Source organism: Muntiacus reevesi, chromosome 9, assembly GCF_963930625.1.
Source record: "Muntiacus reevesi chromosome 9, mMunRee1.1, whole genome shotgun sequence".
Taxonomy (NCBI): domain Eukaryota; kingdom Metazoa; phylum Chordata; class Mammalia; order Artiodactyla; family Cervidae; genus Muntiacus; species Muntiacus reevesi.
In genome coordinates this window covers 53956311-53972299 of record NC_089257.1, presented here as the reverse complement: position 1 = coordinate 53972299, position 15989 = coordinate 53956311, and the positions used below count along the sequence as shown (strand labels likewise).

At 34.1% G+C, this 15989-nt stretch overlaps 1 protein-coding gene across 2 annotated transcripts in view; it reads left to right on the top strand.

Annotated features, from left to right (window-relative positions):
* Positions 1-15989, top strand: part of COPB1 (COPI coat complex subunit beta 1) — a 35179-nt gene that overhangs the window by 3527 nt on the left and 15663 nt on the right. For both annotated transcript variants that reach the window (XM_065944316.1, XM_065944315.1), the window contains exons 3-13: positions 808-1037; positions 1459-1628; positions 3453-3567; positions 4787-4879; positions 6481-6618; positions 9287-9406; positions 10773-10880; positions 10964-11110; positions 12346-12491; positions 13955-14051; positions 15468-15628. In XM_065944316.1, the coding sequence (XP_065800388.1) occupies positions 808-1037; positions 1459-1628; positions 3453-3567; positions 4787-4879; positions 6481-6618; positions 9287-9406; positions 10773-10880; positions 10964-11110; positions 12346-12491; positions 13955-14051; positions 15468-15628 (1525 nt within the window). The remainder of the gene's footprint in view (positions 1-807; positions 1038-1458; positions 1629-3452; positions 3568-4786; positions 4880-6480; positions 6619-9286; positions 9407-10772; positions 10881-10963; positions 11111-12345; positions 12492-13954; positions 14052-15467; positions 15629-15989) is intronic.

Sequence of the window (15989 nt, the reverse complement as noted above, 5' to 3'; positions counted from 1 at the left end):
TCTCTTATGTTTCTGCCTTCAAATTTTGGATCCAGAGGATTTTAACCATAAATTCTTCAGTATGCAGTAATGATGCGAAATTGTAGATTGTTTTGCATAATATATAGCACTTATTTTTAGGTGAAGTAACAGTAAACTAGCATCTTATCGTAAATGTGTCATCCTTAATTATAAATAATCGTTGCTGATCCAGTATATTTTAATTTTCCTCCAATTTTCTAAGTAATTTCTCAAGAAAGATTCTGAAGTTTTATAGTCTGTAGAAATATGATGAGATTTGGGAGTCAATCTAGTCTGTTAATTCCCAACTTTTTCGAGTTTGAGATTCTTCCTAATGTTGAAAAAAGGTCACTTATCCCCATTCCCACCATTCATAATGGTGGCTGTAACTTTGGTTTAGAAAAATACATACTGAATAAAAGCTACTTTGAATTCCAAAGCACATAACGTATCTGTTTACATTTTGAAAAATAGCTACAGGTGTGTTTGAGATACACATTTTTTGGTATACCTATTGATTCATGATTTCCACATTAACTCCATTGGTTTGGGGTCAAAGATCTAATCCAGTGCTTTTCTATTACATGTAAAGAATCATGAGGTTCAGAGATAAATGACTGTAAAATCATACAGCTTGTTTTTGGCAGAGCCAGGTGGAAAACCCTTGTCACTTGGGTTGGTACCTTTATTACTATTGCCGCTGATAAAGTGAGAACATGTTTTATTTTGTTAATTGCTTTTAAAATTATCTGAAGAATTTTCTTTTAAAATGATTGTGCTTTAAAACAATTTTTTTTTTTAAATCAGAAAAAGGAGATGTGAAGTCAAAGACTGAAGCTTTGAAGAAAGTAATCATTATGATTCTAAATGGTGAAAAACTTCCTGGACTTCTCATGACCATCATTCGCTTTGTGCTGCCTCTTCAGGATCATACCATCAAAAAATTACTTCTGGTATTTTGGGAAATTGTTCCTAAAACAACTCCAGATGGGAGGCTTTTACATGAAATGATCCTTGTTTGTGATGCATATAGAAAGGTAAACCAAACCGTAATTATTTCCAAGTATTGCTTTGATTTTTAAATAATTGTAAAGTTGGTGGTATGGGCTATGTTTTAATTTTTAAAGTTAAATCTCAGAAATGATGTTTTAGATATTTGAAGCAGAAGTCGTAAAAAGTTATTGTGAAAAGTTTTATTGTTACCTTTTTCCAGACACTTTCTTTGCATTTTTATGTGTTATTAATAAAAAAATAGTGACACATAGAATATAAGACATTGATGTGATAAGTAAAAATTGCTTTAATCTATAGGAATCTGATGGAAATTATGTAATAATCTAGGTGTTTGTCCTGAAACCTACTTCCTAATTTTTTTTAATTGAAAAATTTTGTATTTAAACATTGTGGTTTTTTGTAAAATACTGGGACTCAGCATTTCATATTTGATTTTTATATCAGGATCTTCAGCATCCTAATGAATTTATTCGAGGATCTACTCTTCGTTTTCTTTGCAAGTTGAAAGAGGCAGAATTGCTGGAACCTTTAATGCCAGCTATCCGTGCTTGTTTGGAGCATCGACACAGCTATGTTAGAAGAAATGCTGTTTTGGCCATCTATACTATCTATAGGTAAATAAAGGTCCTCCTTTGGCTTACTTCTATATGAACTCTTTAGTCTTTCAGACCAGAAGAAGTTCCAGAGTGGTTCCTTACCGCTTTTATGTACCTTGCAAATATGTTTTGATTAGCCTGAACATTTTTCCTTATTATCATTAAGTTGTTAACATTGAAAAGCCAAAAGATCTGGCAACACCAGGTCGTGGCTTCTGCGTGACAGCAATCTGCTGGGAGTGAGTGGCAGGGCCCCCTTTAAACAGGTTGTGTGCTTTCCAGTTTATGTCACTTCGTGTCTTTCTCAATGTTAGTACTCCAACCCAGTTAATTAATTTATTAACTTGCTTAGCCCATAACTTTGAGGTTTTAACCTTATTTTAGAATTCTCTTTTTGTGGGATGTGGGTCTTGTCTTTTTATACTTAGAGGCCGTAAGGAGGAAACTTTTTAATAGGAAGGGTTGCAGTTCTCAGCTGATTCCTGTTCTTAGAAAATTGAAAATTTTGAACTTTAAAAAAGCAGTTCTAAAAAAGCAGTTTTAAAGTTTGAACTTTAAAAGAGCATGTTAGATAGGCTGGAATGCTTGGTTTTTACAGTCACTGGTGTCAGTCTATTTAGAATTAGGATGTAATTTTTATAAACATCTTTGTACTTTAATAGTCAATAATTTAGTAATTTCACAGTTCTTTCACTGTTATATTGGATTTTGCTATCTGTTCAGGAAGGTGGTAGGCTGGTTAATAATGTAGAGTTCTTTGAAAGTTATTAAAGATTACACAGATTTCAGAATTTAAACATACACACACAAAAAATTATGACATTTATAGGACAACTGGAAATTTGAACAGTCTATATGATGATAGTAAGGAATTGTTACAGTTTTTACTACATGATAATGTTAGTTTAAAAAGAAAGTTCTTAATTTTAAATTGAATTACACATAAAATTATAATAATGTTTAATGATATTTTTAATGTGCAATAAATAGGAGGAAAATTTAGTATACAAAAAAAAATAAAATAAAAAGAAAGTTCTTAATTTTAGAGAAGTATACTGATGCATTTACAGAAGAAATGTTAAATGGTCTGGGATTTGCTTCAGAATAATATGGGAGGAGAGGAAGTGGGCAGAGACATAGGTGAAACCAAAATGACTATGAATTAATTGTTGTTAAAGTTAGGGGGGGAAAAAGCTAGGGGACTGTTTTTATTAATCAGGTGTTCATTGTTCTGTATACTACAAACACTTCTAAGTTTTCAAAGTAAGAAGTTAGTAGTTAAATGCAGTGCATAAATAATAAAATTGAAGGGACTATTTCTTCTCCAATAATTCTTTTTTTTTTTTAATATTTTAAAAAATTTATTTGGCTGCATGGGATCTTAGCTGCAGCATGCGGAATCTTTAGTTGAAGCATGTGAGATCCAGCTCCCTGACCAAGGATTGAACACCAGCCTCCCTCCATTGCAAGCACAGAGTCTTAGCCACTGGGCCACCAGGGAAGTCCCTCCAATAATCCTTAATGTAGGATCTTTCAGTACCTTTAGGTTGTCATTATGAGCGTCAATATTATAGCCCTAAAGTATATGAAAGAGAATTATTAGAGCTATCCAGTTGATGGATAGCATGTTGAATAAATCAGCTTTCTCTAATTTGAACTAAAAAGCATACAATTCAATAAATAGATGAAGATGGTAAATTTCTGATTCATACTCACAATTTTCTAATTGATTTAAAGTTTAAAAAAGCAAAACAATTAATAGTGGTATAAGGTTTGATAAAAGTTAATTTTGGTAGAGTCCAGAGAATTACTAAATATGAATATTACCTGTTTTATTTGAAGAAACTTTGAACATCTTATACCAGATGCTCCTGAATTGATACATGATTTTCTGGTGAATGAGAAGGATGCAAGTTGCAAAAGAAATGCATTTATGATGCTAATTCATGCAGATCAGGTGAAGTACTTTTTAAAAAATACTTTTATGACTATTTAAATGAGAATTAAAGATATTAGAGACACCTACACAAGTTTTTAGTCAGTAATTTTGTTTGTAGTACATATGATTTGTATTATTTTGATTTTTTTAGATTTTTAATTTAATTTATATAAAAATAGAGTTTAAAAAATCCTTTTTGTGGTATATTGCTTATGTATGTGTTCTTTTCTTTTTTTAAGTAAACGTCACACAGACATTTTTAATAACAGCCATTTTACAGTTCTTCCAGATGAAGTTATTGTGGCCATATGCTTTGGTACCCAGGTTTGGGGCTTTATTTTTCCTTCTGTTGGTAAAGATCTAAAATTGTTTAATAGAGAAAAACAGAAGTTCTTTATAGGGTCTGTCCTGAGCCACAGCTTTGAAAGAGGGTGGACTTCAGTGTAGATGTATGTTTTTATTAGGCATTTCAAACTTCATAAGTAAATATCAGCCCTACATCCAGCTCTGCTGGTGATTTAAGTTTATTCTTCTGCTGGTTAGCAGAGATTCTGCACACATTGGTGGCATCTAATCTTGGAACTTTTGCCATCCAGTATTTCTTATTAAAATATGCATGAAGACTGAAAAAATAATGGAATCTATCCATTCTTCTGAAATCTAGATGCTCTCATATTATCTTTGTAAACAAGATTATAAGAATGCTGCTTATTTGGGCCACAAAGTTTTGTCCTTTTGTACAGTTGGTTTTATTGACCTGTGTTTTTGGTATTATGCTGTTTACCTACATGATTAGAATTTCATTAAAATTTATTGATAACTTTTACTGTAGAGATGTTCATGAGGCAATAGTTCTGTATGTTACAGTGTTCAGGGTGTGAGAATCAGTGAGATTTTTATTTTAGGTCTCAGGAATAGGAGTAACTGTACTCATAGGCAATTGGTTTGTTTAGATTGTGTAGATACCCCGAATCAGGTAATACATAGTGTTTTTCTCCTTAGTTTAGCTGCTAGAAAATTCTGATGCTAGATTTGTGGCCCATTTCTATTAATAGAAAATATATTTGACTTTGTATCTTATATTTATGTGTTAACCTTTCGTTTTTTCCTTCAATTAATTTTTCTTTGCCCTGATTTCCTCATTTGTTTTAGGTTTAGTTGTGTATGTTTTTTAAAGTTCTTTAAGTCCTTTTATTGAATGAGATTGAGTTTGATAAATATATTCTTATTTTTTCAGGATCGGGCTTTGGATTACCTAAGTACTTGTATTGATCAAGTTCAGACATTTGGAGACATTCTTCAGTTGGTTATTGTTGAACTAATTTATAAGGTAAAACTAATCTATAATGTGTAAAATTAATAGTTTGAGATAAGGTTAAACAGTCTTGAGGACACAACTTAATTGCTAGGATAATATGTTTTAACAGTAGAAATATTTTGCAGCATGGCCTATTAAAGTCTTCCCTACCCCCTTTGGTTTGTCATATTTTCCAAATTCCTCCATTCTTTCTAAATCTCCATAAAGAATTCTGTAAAAATTCATGGTTTGGCCCAATACACATGTGAAGAGATTGTTGTGTACTGCTCAGTCACTGAACAGACTATGAATTAGGCTTTGAACTAAAAGTCAAGGTCTTTTCTTGAATATGTACCTGACTACTTTGAAAATGTAAAGACAAATGAGAAAAAGTCTTAAATATATTTTTGTTCTCCTTGTTTGTAAAAGAGAATAGAAATACTTTAAATATGTTAATATGACATTTTATGCCATTGACCTATAAGAATTTTAAAACTTGATCAGAGATTTGAGTTTTAAAATGAAGTACTTTATTGACAACATTTTCATTTGATATATCCTTTGAAAAATTGATTGCATCTTAATATTCTGAGAAAATAAAAGATGCAGTAACATCCAGTTTTGCTATTAATACCATTGGAGGCCAACAAAAATATATGTTAGGAATGACTTATTGCATAGAATGGCATCAACAGAATACATAGTGGACCCTGCTAACTCATTACATCCTCTTTGCTTCTGCAGGAAAGAGGCCCCTTTCAACAAAGTATCTAGTCATTTTGAATTGGCATTTAAGATAAAGCCAGAACTATGAATATTACATATGTAAATATATAAATGTAATTCATCTATATGGTTTAGGGATGCCACTGAGATTCTCAAAAGTAGGAGTTCTCTGCTATCCAATGACTTCTTTATCTAGTAGGGTCCAGGTTATAGTAAGAGGAAAGAGGTTTTGAGTCTCAGTGGAGTAATAGAGATTTGACTGTGTACATTTTAGAAAAATCTAACATAAATGCTAACTTCAAAAGAGAAAAAGTAAGAAGTATTTGCTTCACAGGTAAAAGTATTAAGATGCATTTAGAATGGAATAGACAGTGTTAATTGTCTTCTTAGCATTGAATATGGTCCCAAATAATAAGTACAATAGTAGTATTTGAAAAAGAAGTGCTCTTGCTTTATTAAAACACTAGTATTTTTCTATTATTATCTGTTGAATTTCATATAATCCATCATGTTTACCTTTTTGATATGGCATCCAGAATAGAAATGTAGGACCAAATTTAATACCTATTACAGTACTCATGTTAGTTACTTGGTTAATGACTTGTGTATAGTGCACATGTCTTTAATTATAAGCCATCTAAAGATCTTTTATGAAAGAGTGGAAATATAAATTATTATTGAATGAATAAATGAATGAGTAGCTGTAACAGTTAGTTATTTAAAGTAAAATCTCTCTCTTCCTGAAATTACCAGTATTGTATCACGGTGTCTCATCCTGCATTGGCCAACATCTCTCAGCTTTCAAATGAAGAAAACTCATATCCCATAAGCTGACATCTGTCTTAAAGAATGTATTTGAAAGCAAATGTTCCTGAATTCAGTTGAAACCTAAGTGCTTTCTTCTCCAGGTCTGTCATGCTAATCCATCAGAAAGGGCTCGCTTCATTCGCTGCATCTACAACTTGCTTCAGTCCTCCAGCCCTGCTGTAAAGTACGAAGCTGCTGGGACGCTAGTGACGCTCTCCAGTGCGCCCACCGCCATCAAGGTACTGTCCTTTCTGTGTGTCTGTGTGCCTAGAGGATAGGTATGCTGTCTTCTCACTTCTGATTTAGTGACGGTACAGTCAACTACAAATTTTAGAAAATTCTTTGATTTCCAATGTAGTCCAACCTTCTTTTCTTACTTTCTGCTTTCACATATATATAAAGAGTAAAAGTGATAGAATAGCAGTACTTCTAGTTTCTGGGAAATGATACTGATATTTTAAAATCTCCACCCCATACTGCAGTTGCATTGAGAACTAGATCTGGGGAGATGGATGCCGAATCCTAAATGATGGACCCTAAAAAGGTTCCAGTTAATGTTTTTGATAATGAAATATTTTAATGTACTCTGTCAAGACTATGTGAGGAACCCTACTCTATTCATAGAATGAATTATTGTAGAAAACCAGATTATATAAATAGGGGAATTTAGTGCTTCTACCACCAATACTTAAAAAATTCTTTTTAACGTATTGTTTTGAAATAATTTTAGATTTACAGAAAAGTTGCAAAAATAGGTCAAAGTTCCCATTACCCTTCACCCAGCTTCCCATGATGTTCATGCCTTGCATAACAATTGTGTAGTTGTCAAAACTAAAATTATCATTGGAACAATATTGTTAACTAAACTATAGACTTTATTCGAATTTCACCAGTTTTCCTACTAAAGCTCATTCTCTGTCCCAGGACTCAGTCTAGCATCCCACATAACACCAAGTTATCATATGTTAGTGTCCTCTAGTCTGTGACAGTTCCTCAGCCTCTCCTTGTTTTTCATGACATTGATACTTTGAAGAGTGCTGCGTCAGTTTGTTTGTAAAATATCTCTTAATTTTGGTTTGTCTGGCATTTTTTCCTCATTAGTTTAATGTGCATTTTAGTGGCAATACCACAGAAGTGGTACACCATTCTCAGTGTATCCTATCAAGAAGTACACGATGCTGTTATATCTTATTACTGGTGATGTTCAGTTCAGTTCAGTCGCTCAGTCGTGTCTGATTCTTTGTGATCCCATGAACCGCAGCACGGCAGGCCTCCCAGTCCACCACTAACTCCCGGAGTCCACCCAAACCCATGTCCATTGAGTCGGTGATGCCATCCAACCATCTCATCCTCTGTCGTCCCCTTCTCCTCCTGACCCCAGTCTTTCCCAGCATCAGGGTGTTTTTCGATGAGTCAGCTCTCCCCATCAGGTGTCCAAAGTATTGGCGTTTCAACTTCAACATCAGTCCTTCCAGTGAACACCCAGGATTGATCTCCTTTCAGGTGGACTGGTAGGATCTCCTTGCAGTCCAAGGGACTCTCAAGAGTCTTCTCCAACACCACAGTTCAAAAGCATCAATTCTTCTGCGCTCAGCTTTCTTTAGAGCCCAACTCTCACATCCATACATGACCACTGGAAAAACCATAGCCTTGAGTAGACGAACCTTTGTTGACAAAGTAATGTCTCTACTTTTTAATATGCTGTCTAGGTTAGTCATAACTTTCCTTCCAAGGAGTAAGCGTCTTTTAATTTCATGGCTGCAGTCACCATCCACAGTGATTTTGGAGCCCAGAAAAATAAAGTCAGCCACTGTTTCCCATCTATTTGCTATGAAGTGATGGGACCAGATGCCATGATCTTAGTTTTTTGAATGTTGAGCTTTAAGCCAGCTTTTGCACTCTCCTCTTTCACTTTCATCAAGAGGCTCTTTAGTCTTCTTCACTTTCTGCCGTAAGGTTGGTGTCATCTGCATATCTGAGGTTATTGACCTTGATCATTCGATTAAGGTGGTCTGTGTCAGATATCTCCACTGTAGACTTACGATTTTTCCTTTTGTAGTCAATAAATAGCTTGAGAACATACTTAGAAACTGTGCAGATATCCTATTTCTCCTCAGACTTACACCAACTAATTTTAGCACATAATGGTAGATCTTTCTACAGCAGTTTCTATTATGATATTCTAATGGTGATGTTTTGTTACCCTCATTCTACATTTATTATTTGGTGTTCTGCAGGGAGGAACTGTCGCTTCTCCTTCATCCTTTCTTCCCTCCTTCCCTCTCTCCTTTCCTTCTTTCCTTCTTTATATCAATATGGATGTTTTATTCTATGGATTATAATCCAATATTATTATTTATTTTGTTGATCAAATTGTCCTAGCTTTGGTCATTAGGAGCTCTTTCAGATTTGCTTCTTTGTCCTTTGCTTTTAATGACTCAGAGCCATCTTTATATTCTTGATTTTTTCTGTTCTGTAATGCATGTGGATTAGGGTTTGTACCTAAACTAAAAGTTGCTCAATAGCTAAACTGTTTGGGATTCTCTATCTGCTTTTTTCTGCCTTGTTCCTTAGGTTCAACCGTTAATTTTTGGCTGTTAATGAGGGTTTCTGCCTGTAACAACCTTTTGTTTCTGCCTGAAACAAACCTCTGAAAGAGGTTTCTGCCTCTTTCATCCTTTTAATTTGTGATGCTTCAAATTTTTTGTAACCTTAAAAAAATAATGAAATTTATTAGAACTTGGGTAGTAGAGGGACACATTCCTCTGAGAAAAATGCATAAACTTTCAGTGCAGGAGTAGTGAATGTGTTTTGGCTTCTTGGAGGCTTTACTTTTTCTTATTTTAAGATTCTGTGTTTAAGATAGATGAATATGTTCTTAAAAATGTGTTTCTTTTTTTAACATAGGCTGCTGCTCAGTGTTACATTGATTTGATTATTAAAGAGAGTGACAACAATGTAAAGCTCATAGTTCTAGATCGATTGATAGAATTAAAAGAACATCCTGCTCATGAACGAGTACTACAGGTAAATGTTTCTGAAACAGAGAAATCCTAAATAGAATCTTCTTCCAAATTGAAATAATTTCCAATACTTGCCATCTTGGTTAGCTTAAATGCTTGGAGATTTGGCAGTTTAAATTTTGGTCACCTAAGATATAACTCTTGAAGCACTGTAGCCTTTTGGGGTATTGTCTTTGTTATTACAAAGAATTTCTAACATGAATTAATGTGTTACCTTTTATCTTTTCTGTTTGTACTGCACTTGGTGTTCTTACCAGTAGAGATATATTTGTTTTAGTTTTAATATAATTTACATTTTTTGCAAAATAATTAACACCAACTGAGAATGAAAGATGATTAGATTCTAGAAGATTATCAGTATACCTATTTAATCTGTGACAATGATTATTGTAAAACTGAAGTCCCATGATAAAAATAAAGCTACATTCAATGCTGATCCTGGATCAGAATAACAACAAAAACATTTGCTATAAGGGACATTATTGGGACAGTTGGAGAAATGTGAATACAGACTTTGTGTTAGTTAACAGTATCATTAATCAGTGTTAAGTTCTCTGAATTTGATAATTGTGTTATATAAGAAATGTTTCTTATTCTTGGGTGAAACATTTAGTATAGAGAACATGACACATCAAATGTGAGATATTAACAACTGGTATATATAAGTGAGGTTATACAGGAGTTCATCTTTAAAAATTTTAGAACATTTTTATCAGAATTTTTTTAAAATATAAAGTTTTAAAGAAGTGAAATGTTTTGCTATATTTAAAAATACTTGCCATAGAATTTTAAGTATGCTTCTTTAAAATATTACAATTTCCTGCAGAGCCAAAATAACATTATCACACTTAACAAAATTGTTAATAATTTCTTATTATCATCCAATTTTCCCAGATATTCCTAAAACACGCTTTTGGTTTGATTTTTTTTCAGTTTATAGCCATACATCACACTTGGTTGTGATGTATGTAGTTGTGATGTGTGGTTTCTTGAGTCTGTTAATTTGAGCAGTATCGTTTTTTCAGAACACTGACTTGTTCAAGAGACTCCTTCTGGATGTGTCTGGTTCCTTTTTTGGTGTCATTTAGCTTGCTACCCTGACTTCTGTATTTCCTATAAACTGCAGGTTTGAGCTAAAGCTTGACGGAGTCAGAGTAAACATGTTCAGTTTGAATGCATCATATGTGATATTACATACTTCATGTTTCCTTACATCAGGCAACTCAGATTATCTTTTGTCCAACAGTAGTGATTTTATTATTGATCAGAGGATTAAGGTCATGACAGAAACCTCTATTCTATAGTTAAGATTTTCTTCTTGTGACCAGAAATACTGATAATAATTCTAGATTATTTTTGTTCTTTTTTAGGATCTGGTTATGGACATCCTAAGAGTATTGAGCACACCAGACTTAGAAGTACGCAAGAAAACTCTGCAGTTAGCACTGGATCTTGTCTCCTCTAGGAATGTTGAAGAGGTAAAACAAAATTCTGACAGCACTTTGTAAGCTATCAAGCCAAACATGATGTCATTCTCACTTATTTTTGCTTTGTTCTACAGCTGGTTATTGTCCTTAAGAAGGAAGTAATTAAAACAAATAATGTGTCAGAGCATGAAGATACTGACAAATACAGACAACTCCTTGTGCGAACATTGCATTCCTGTTCGGTCCGATTTCCAGATATGGCTGCAAATGTTATTCCCGTGGTATGTAATTCCAGTGATCTTAATTTTGAAATTCTCTGAAAATAAAAATTAAGAAATTTTAATTATTTGACAGCTAAATTCTAGAAATCTCAGCTCTTTGTAATCACTAAATCTCATGGTCAGAAGAGATCTTTATGTCTGCTGCTAATCTCAAAGGGATAAGGACTCTGACTTCTTTCTCTCGCATCTTCACTGAAAAACCAACAACAAAAAATAATGACAAGTATACCTCCATATGCTATTATAACTAATGTTTGTTGGTGGTGGTTTAGTTGATAAGTTTTGTCCGACTCTTGTGACCCCATGGACTGTCTGCCAGGTTCCTTTGTCCATGGGATTCTCCAGGCAAGAGTACTGGAGTGGCTTGCTGTTTCCTTCTCCAGGGGATCTTCCCAACCCAGGGATTGAACCCGGGTCTCCTGCATTGTAGGCAGATTCTTTACCAACTGAGCTATGAGGGAAGCCCTTAATATTTGTTACTTTTACCTATAGTAAAATATTCTGTGTATATAAATACAAATAAGTTTCTTTCAGATATCAATAATTTTATCTCTTAAATTTGAAGAATTTAGTTAAAGGAAAAATTGGCATACTAAAAATGTTTTGCTTTCTGTCATTGTCAGACAAATGCAGTATGTTATTGTAATTTGAAATTTTGACTTTGAGCTCTGAATTTTCTCTAAAATGATTTTACTTTTAGTTACAACTTTGTGTGTCTCCAGTTAATTTATTTTGAATTGTGGATTTCCAACTTCAGTTTTTGTGTTTTTTGGCTATGCTGGGCCTTTGTTGCTGCACATGGGCTTTCTCTAGTTGCAGCGAGCCAGGGCTACTCTAGTTGTGGTGTGCGGGCTTCTCATTGCAGTGGCTTCTCCTGTCGCAGCACAGACTCTAAGGTGATGGGCCTCAGTAGTTGCGATGCACGGGCTTGGTTGCTCCAAGACCAGGAATCAAGCCTGTGTCTCCTATGTTGACAGGTGGATTCTTATCTGCTGGACTAGCAAGGAAGTCCTCTAGCTTCACTTTTATCATGTGTTTTGTAATAAACTTCACTGCATGTAAACTGAAAAGTCATCATGCCTCTGTTACATAATAGTACTTGTCTCTCAACTTACATTTTGCTGTGTATTTGAAAAGTATTATTTATTTTCTTTGTAAACTTGTTCAGTTTACTTATTAACCTTAGGTAATAGGTAATTTTCTTTCTGAAAATGTGTAATTGTTATTTTTTTTAGTTAATGGAATTTCTCAGTGACAGTAATGAAGCAGCAGCTGCAGATGTCTTGGAGTTTGTTCGTGAAGCCATTCAGCGCTTTGATAACCTGAGAATGCTTATTGTTGAGAAGATGCTTGAAGTCTTTCATGCTATCAAATCTGTCAAGTAGGTTTAAAATCTGTTTAAATGTAAAGTTAAGTAAGCATTTTACCAATTTCTGTCTTTAAGGGTAAGTTGGTAAAAAATGTAAGACAGGAGAGCTGTCTTAAAACAGTTAAGACAAAATGAGACAAAATAAATGTCAGAAACATGTCACCCCTACTCTCACCCTTAGTGAATCCATAATCTATCAGCAATAAAATTTTTGGTAGGTAGGTATGATTTAGATAGGTTTCTCCATTCTCATTTCCTCTAAAGCATCATAAATTCTAAAATGACTAAGAAACATATTTTTATTTATTTGTTTTGTATGTACCTTGACAAGTGGGTTTATTACAGGGATCCAAGACTAGTTAAAAAAATTCAGTCTATGCAACCCACCATATTAACAAGGGAAAGAATCACCCCCACTCCCCACCCCATGCACATACAAGCAAAACTATTAGAGCTAATAAATGAGCTCCAGATTGCAGCTTACAAGATCAGTATAAAATATTAATTGCATTTTATACACTTGCAAGGAATAATCTGGTAAGGCAAATATTTTTAAAAAGTACTATTTTGGGATACCTTTATTATTTATATTCTGTCTTTAGCATTTACTGAAGAGGAGCATTGAAAATAACAGCTTAAATCTGTAATGTTTCCCTTCAGATAGCCTTTGCTAATGAGAAGAGACTATTGCAGCTGAGTTTCGCTTCATTTAAATCATCTGATGGATTGTAGTAGATTTGCCTTATATCTTCCTGTATAGAAAAGAAGGGAGTACAATGTTGGTTTTATGATATGAAATGTATTGAGATTTATGGAAGTGAGAAAGATTTGTTTCCTTTCTGGAAAAAAAAATCATGTCAAAGTTTAGCTTTTGGCAGCCATAACCTCTTAGGGTTTCAGTTTCTAGAATTTTTTTTTTTTGAATAAATTTAATGAAAATCTTAGGGAAAAGATGACTGAAGGCTTAATTCGCCTCAACATTTTTACCTAGAAAATTGTTGCTTGCTTTATTTGAGATTTTTTTTTGTTGTTTTGATACTCTGCATTCCTTCCTTTTTCATTGGTCTATTTGGCATCCCTGCCTCTTCAGTGAATTATTTTTTATATAAAAATAATACATACTTTTAATAGCAGTAGGTTATAAAATCAAATTTATCTTAAATTCTGTCAGAAATGAAAGACAACACGTTTCTGGGAAACATTTGGGTATTTTATTTTTTAACCTCCTGGGTTTACCAGTTGTAGAATGTTCCTACAAATGGTAAAAACACTTACTTTCCTTTTAATTCTTGTGACCTCAGGAGAGAATCAAAGAAGCTTAGTGTCTTGTTATATTCTTCCTTAACATTTCATCCATAGTCTCTTGGAACTGCAGAATATTTTTTTCTTCCTTAAGCTTAAACTCACAAAAAAAGATCGCTGCTTCAAGATTTGTTGGCTGAGCCAGTGCTTCATAGCTTGTGTTCTTGCCTTAGGATTTACCGAGGAGCATTGTGGATCCTGGGAGAATACTGTAGTACCAAGGAAGACATTCAGAGTGTGATGACTGAGGTCCGCAGGTCCCTTGGGGAGGTATGTTTTACTTTAATAAATGCTACTTTATGCAGCAATTTTTATTTTAGTAAATCTGACTTTTATGTGGTGATTTACTTTTGTGTTTTTATTTAATAGTGTGTGGGCTGAAAGAACATTGAAAAAATTTTAATTACACAGATAATTAAGCCTCTGGTCAGTGGGAAATTAAGGGAGTTGCCCTCCCCTGCGTTGAGCCATAACACGGGTTCTTTTATCTGTACTATTTACCATTCTGGGTAAAATTTTATTTGAACAAAAGGTTATATATTTTTAAAAAGGAAAAAGAATTGTAAAACTCTGCTTAATCCTCTGTGTTATTAAAAAAAAAGAATTCTTGTAAGAACAGGGCTGACTTTAGAATACCTATTTATGTACTAAAACGGCAGCATTTCCTCATCTCAACAAGCCCGTATAGTAGAATAGAAAGAACAGTACTTGTTAGGAACCTGGATTCCAGTCTTGCTTCTGCCAATAATAACTCTGGGACTTTGGGTATAATTTCCTTAACCTGACTGGACATCAGGTTTTTCATCTATGTAATAAGGGAGTCAGTAAATAATGATTGACGACTCTTGGAGCTCATAAATTAGATGATAGACTGGTATTAAGAAATAAATACATAGTATCTACTTGGTTTAAAAGAGAGGAAGTTGGGTGACTTCCCTAGCAGTCCAGTGGTTAAGACTCCACACTTCCTATGCAGGGAGTGCAGGTTCGATCCCTGATTGGGGAAACTAAGATCCCTTATGCCATGTGGCCAAAAAAAAAAATTAAAAGAGGAGGTTGGTAAATCTGACTACATACACAGAAGTCAGATTTATTTCATTTTATGGAAGGATGGGTGCTGGTTTTGATTAGATTTCACGAAAGTGAGGGAGAAGAAGAATAAGGCTTAGTCACTGTCGTAAGCATTTTCCTTTTCAGTAACTTGTATGTAGAGAATTAAGATTTCTGTTTAACAGATTAAGAAACTGAGGCTCAAAGTAGTTTCAATTAATTTGCCCTGAAGGCTCAGACAGTAAAGAATCTGTCTGCACTGTGGAAGACCTGGGTTGGATCCCTGGGTTGGGAAGATCCCCTGGAGAAGGGAGTGGCTCCCCACTTCAGTATTCTTGCCTGGAGAACTCCATGGACAGAGGAGCCTGGCGGGCTACATACAGTCCATGGAGTTGCAAGGAGTTGGGCGTGACTGAGTGACTAACACATTCAACACATACAACCAACAGTAGCATCCAATTCCAAAGCTCCTGTTCTCAGTGCTTTGTTCTGGGGAGGAAAGAAAATTGGAAGCGGATTCCCAAGTTCCAAAAAACCCCATTGAGGGAATAGTTCTGTAGAGAACTATAGGAATTATTGAATATTTAAATATGTTTGGCTTCCTACTGATATTTGATGCTTCCATTTGATTTTTAGATCCCAATTGTAGAGTCAGAGATTAAAAAAGAAGCTGGTGAACTAAAACCTGAAGAAGAAATAACTGTGGGACCAGTTCAGAAATTGGTAACTGAAATGGGCACCTACGCAACTCAGAGTGCCCTTAGCAGTTCTAGACCAACCAAGAAAGAGGAAGAAAGGTAATTTGCAGCAGCTGTGCCCTGCAAGCTGTACTTCTGTGTATAAAAGTCAGAGGATTTCTTTCTCTTATGAGTTTACTCTTTTGACCCAAATAGAAATCTTCACTATTTAAGATACTTGGAAGGAAAAGGATGTTTAAGTTCTTTCTTCCAGAAATTGTGTTAATAGTTTTAATTCTCTGCTCCTAATAAATATTCTCATTGAACTGTGTTCTATTAAAACTAAGACTACTTTACTCACATAGAAAATACTAAGTGGAGGTAACAAATGATACTTGAGTTTTATTTCCAAATAACATTTGGAAAACATATTTTCAAGATTTTACACTTGTAATTGATGAAATAAAATTTTGATGTTTTC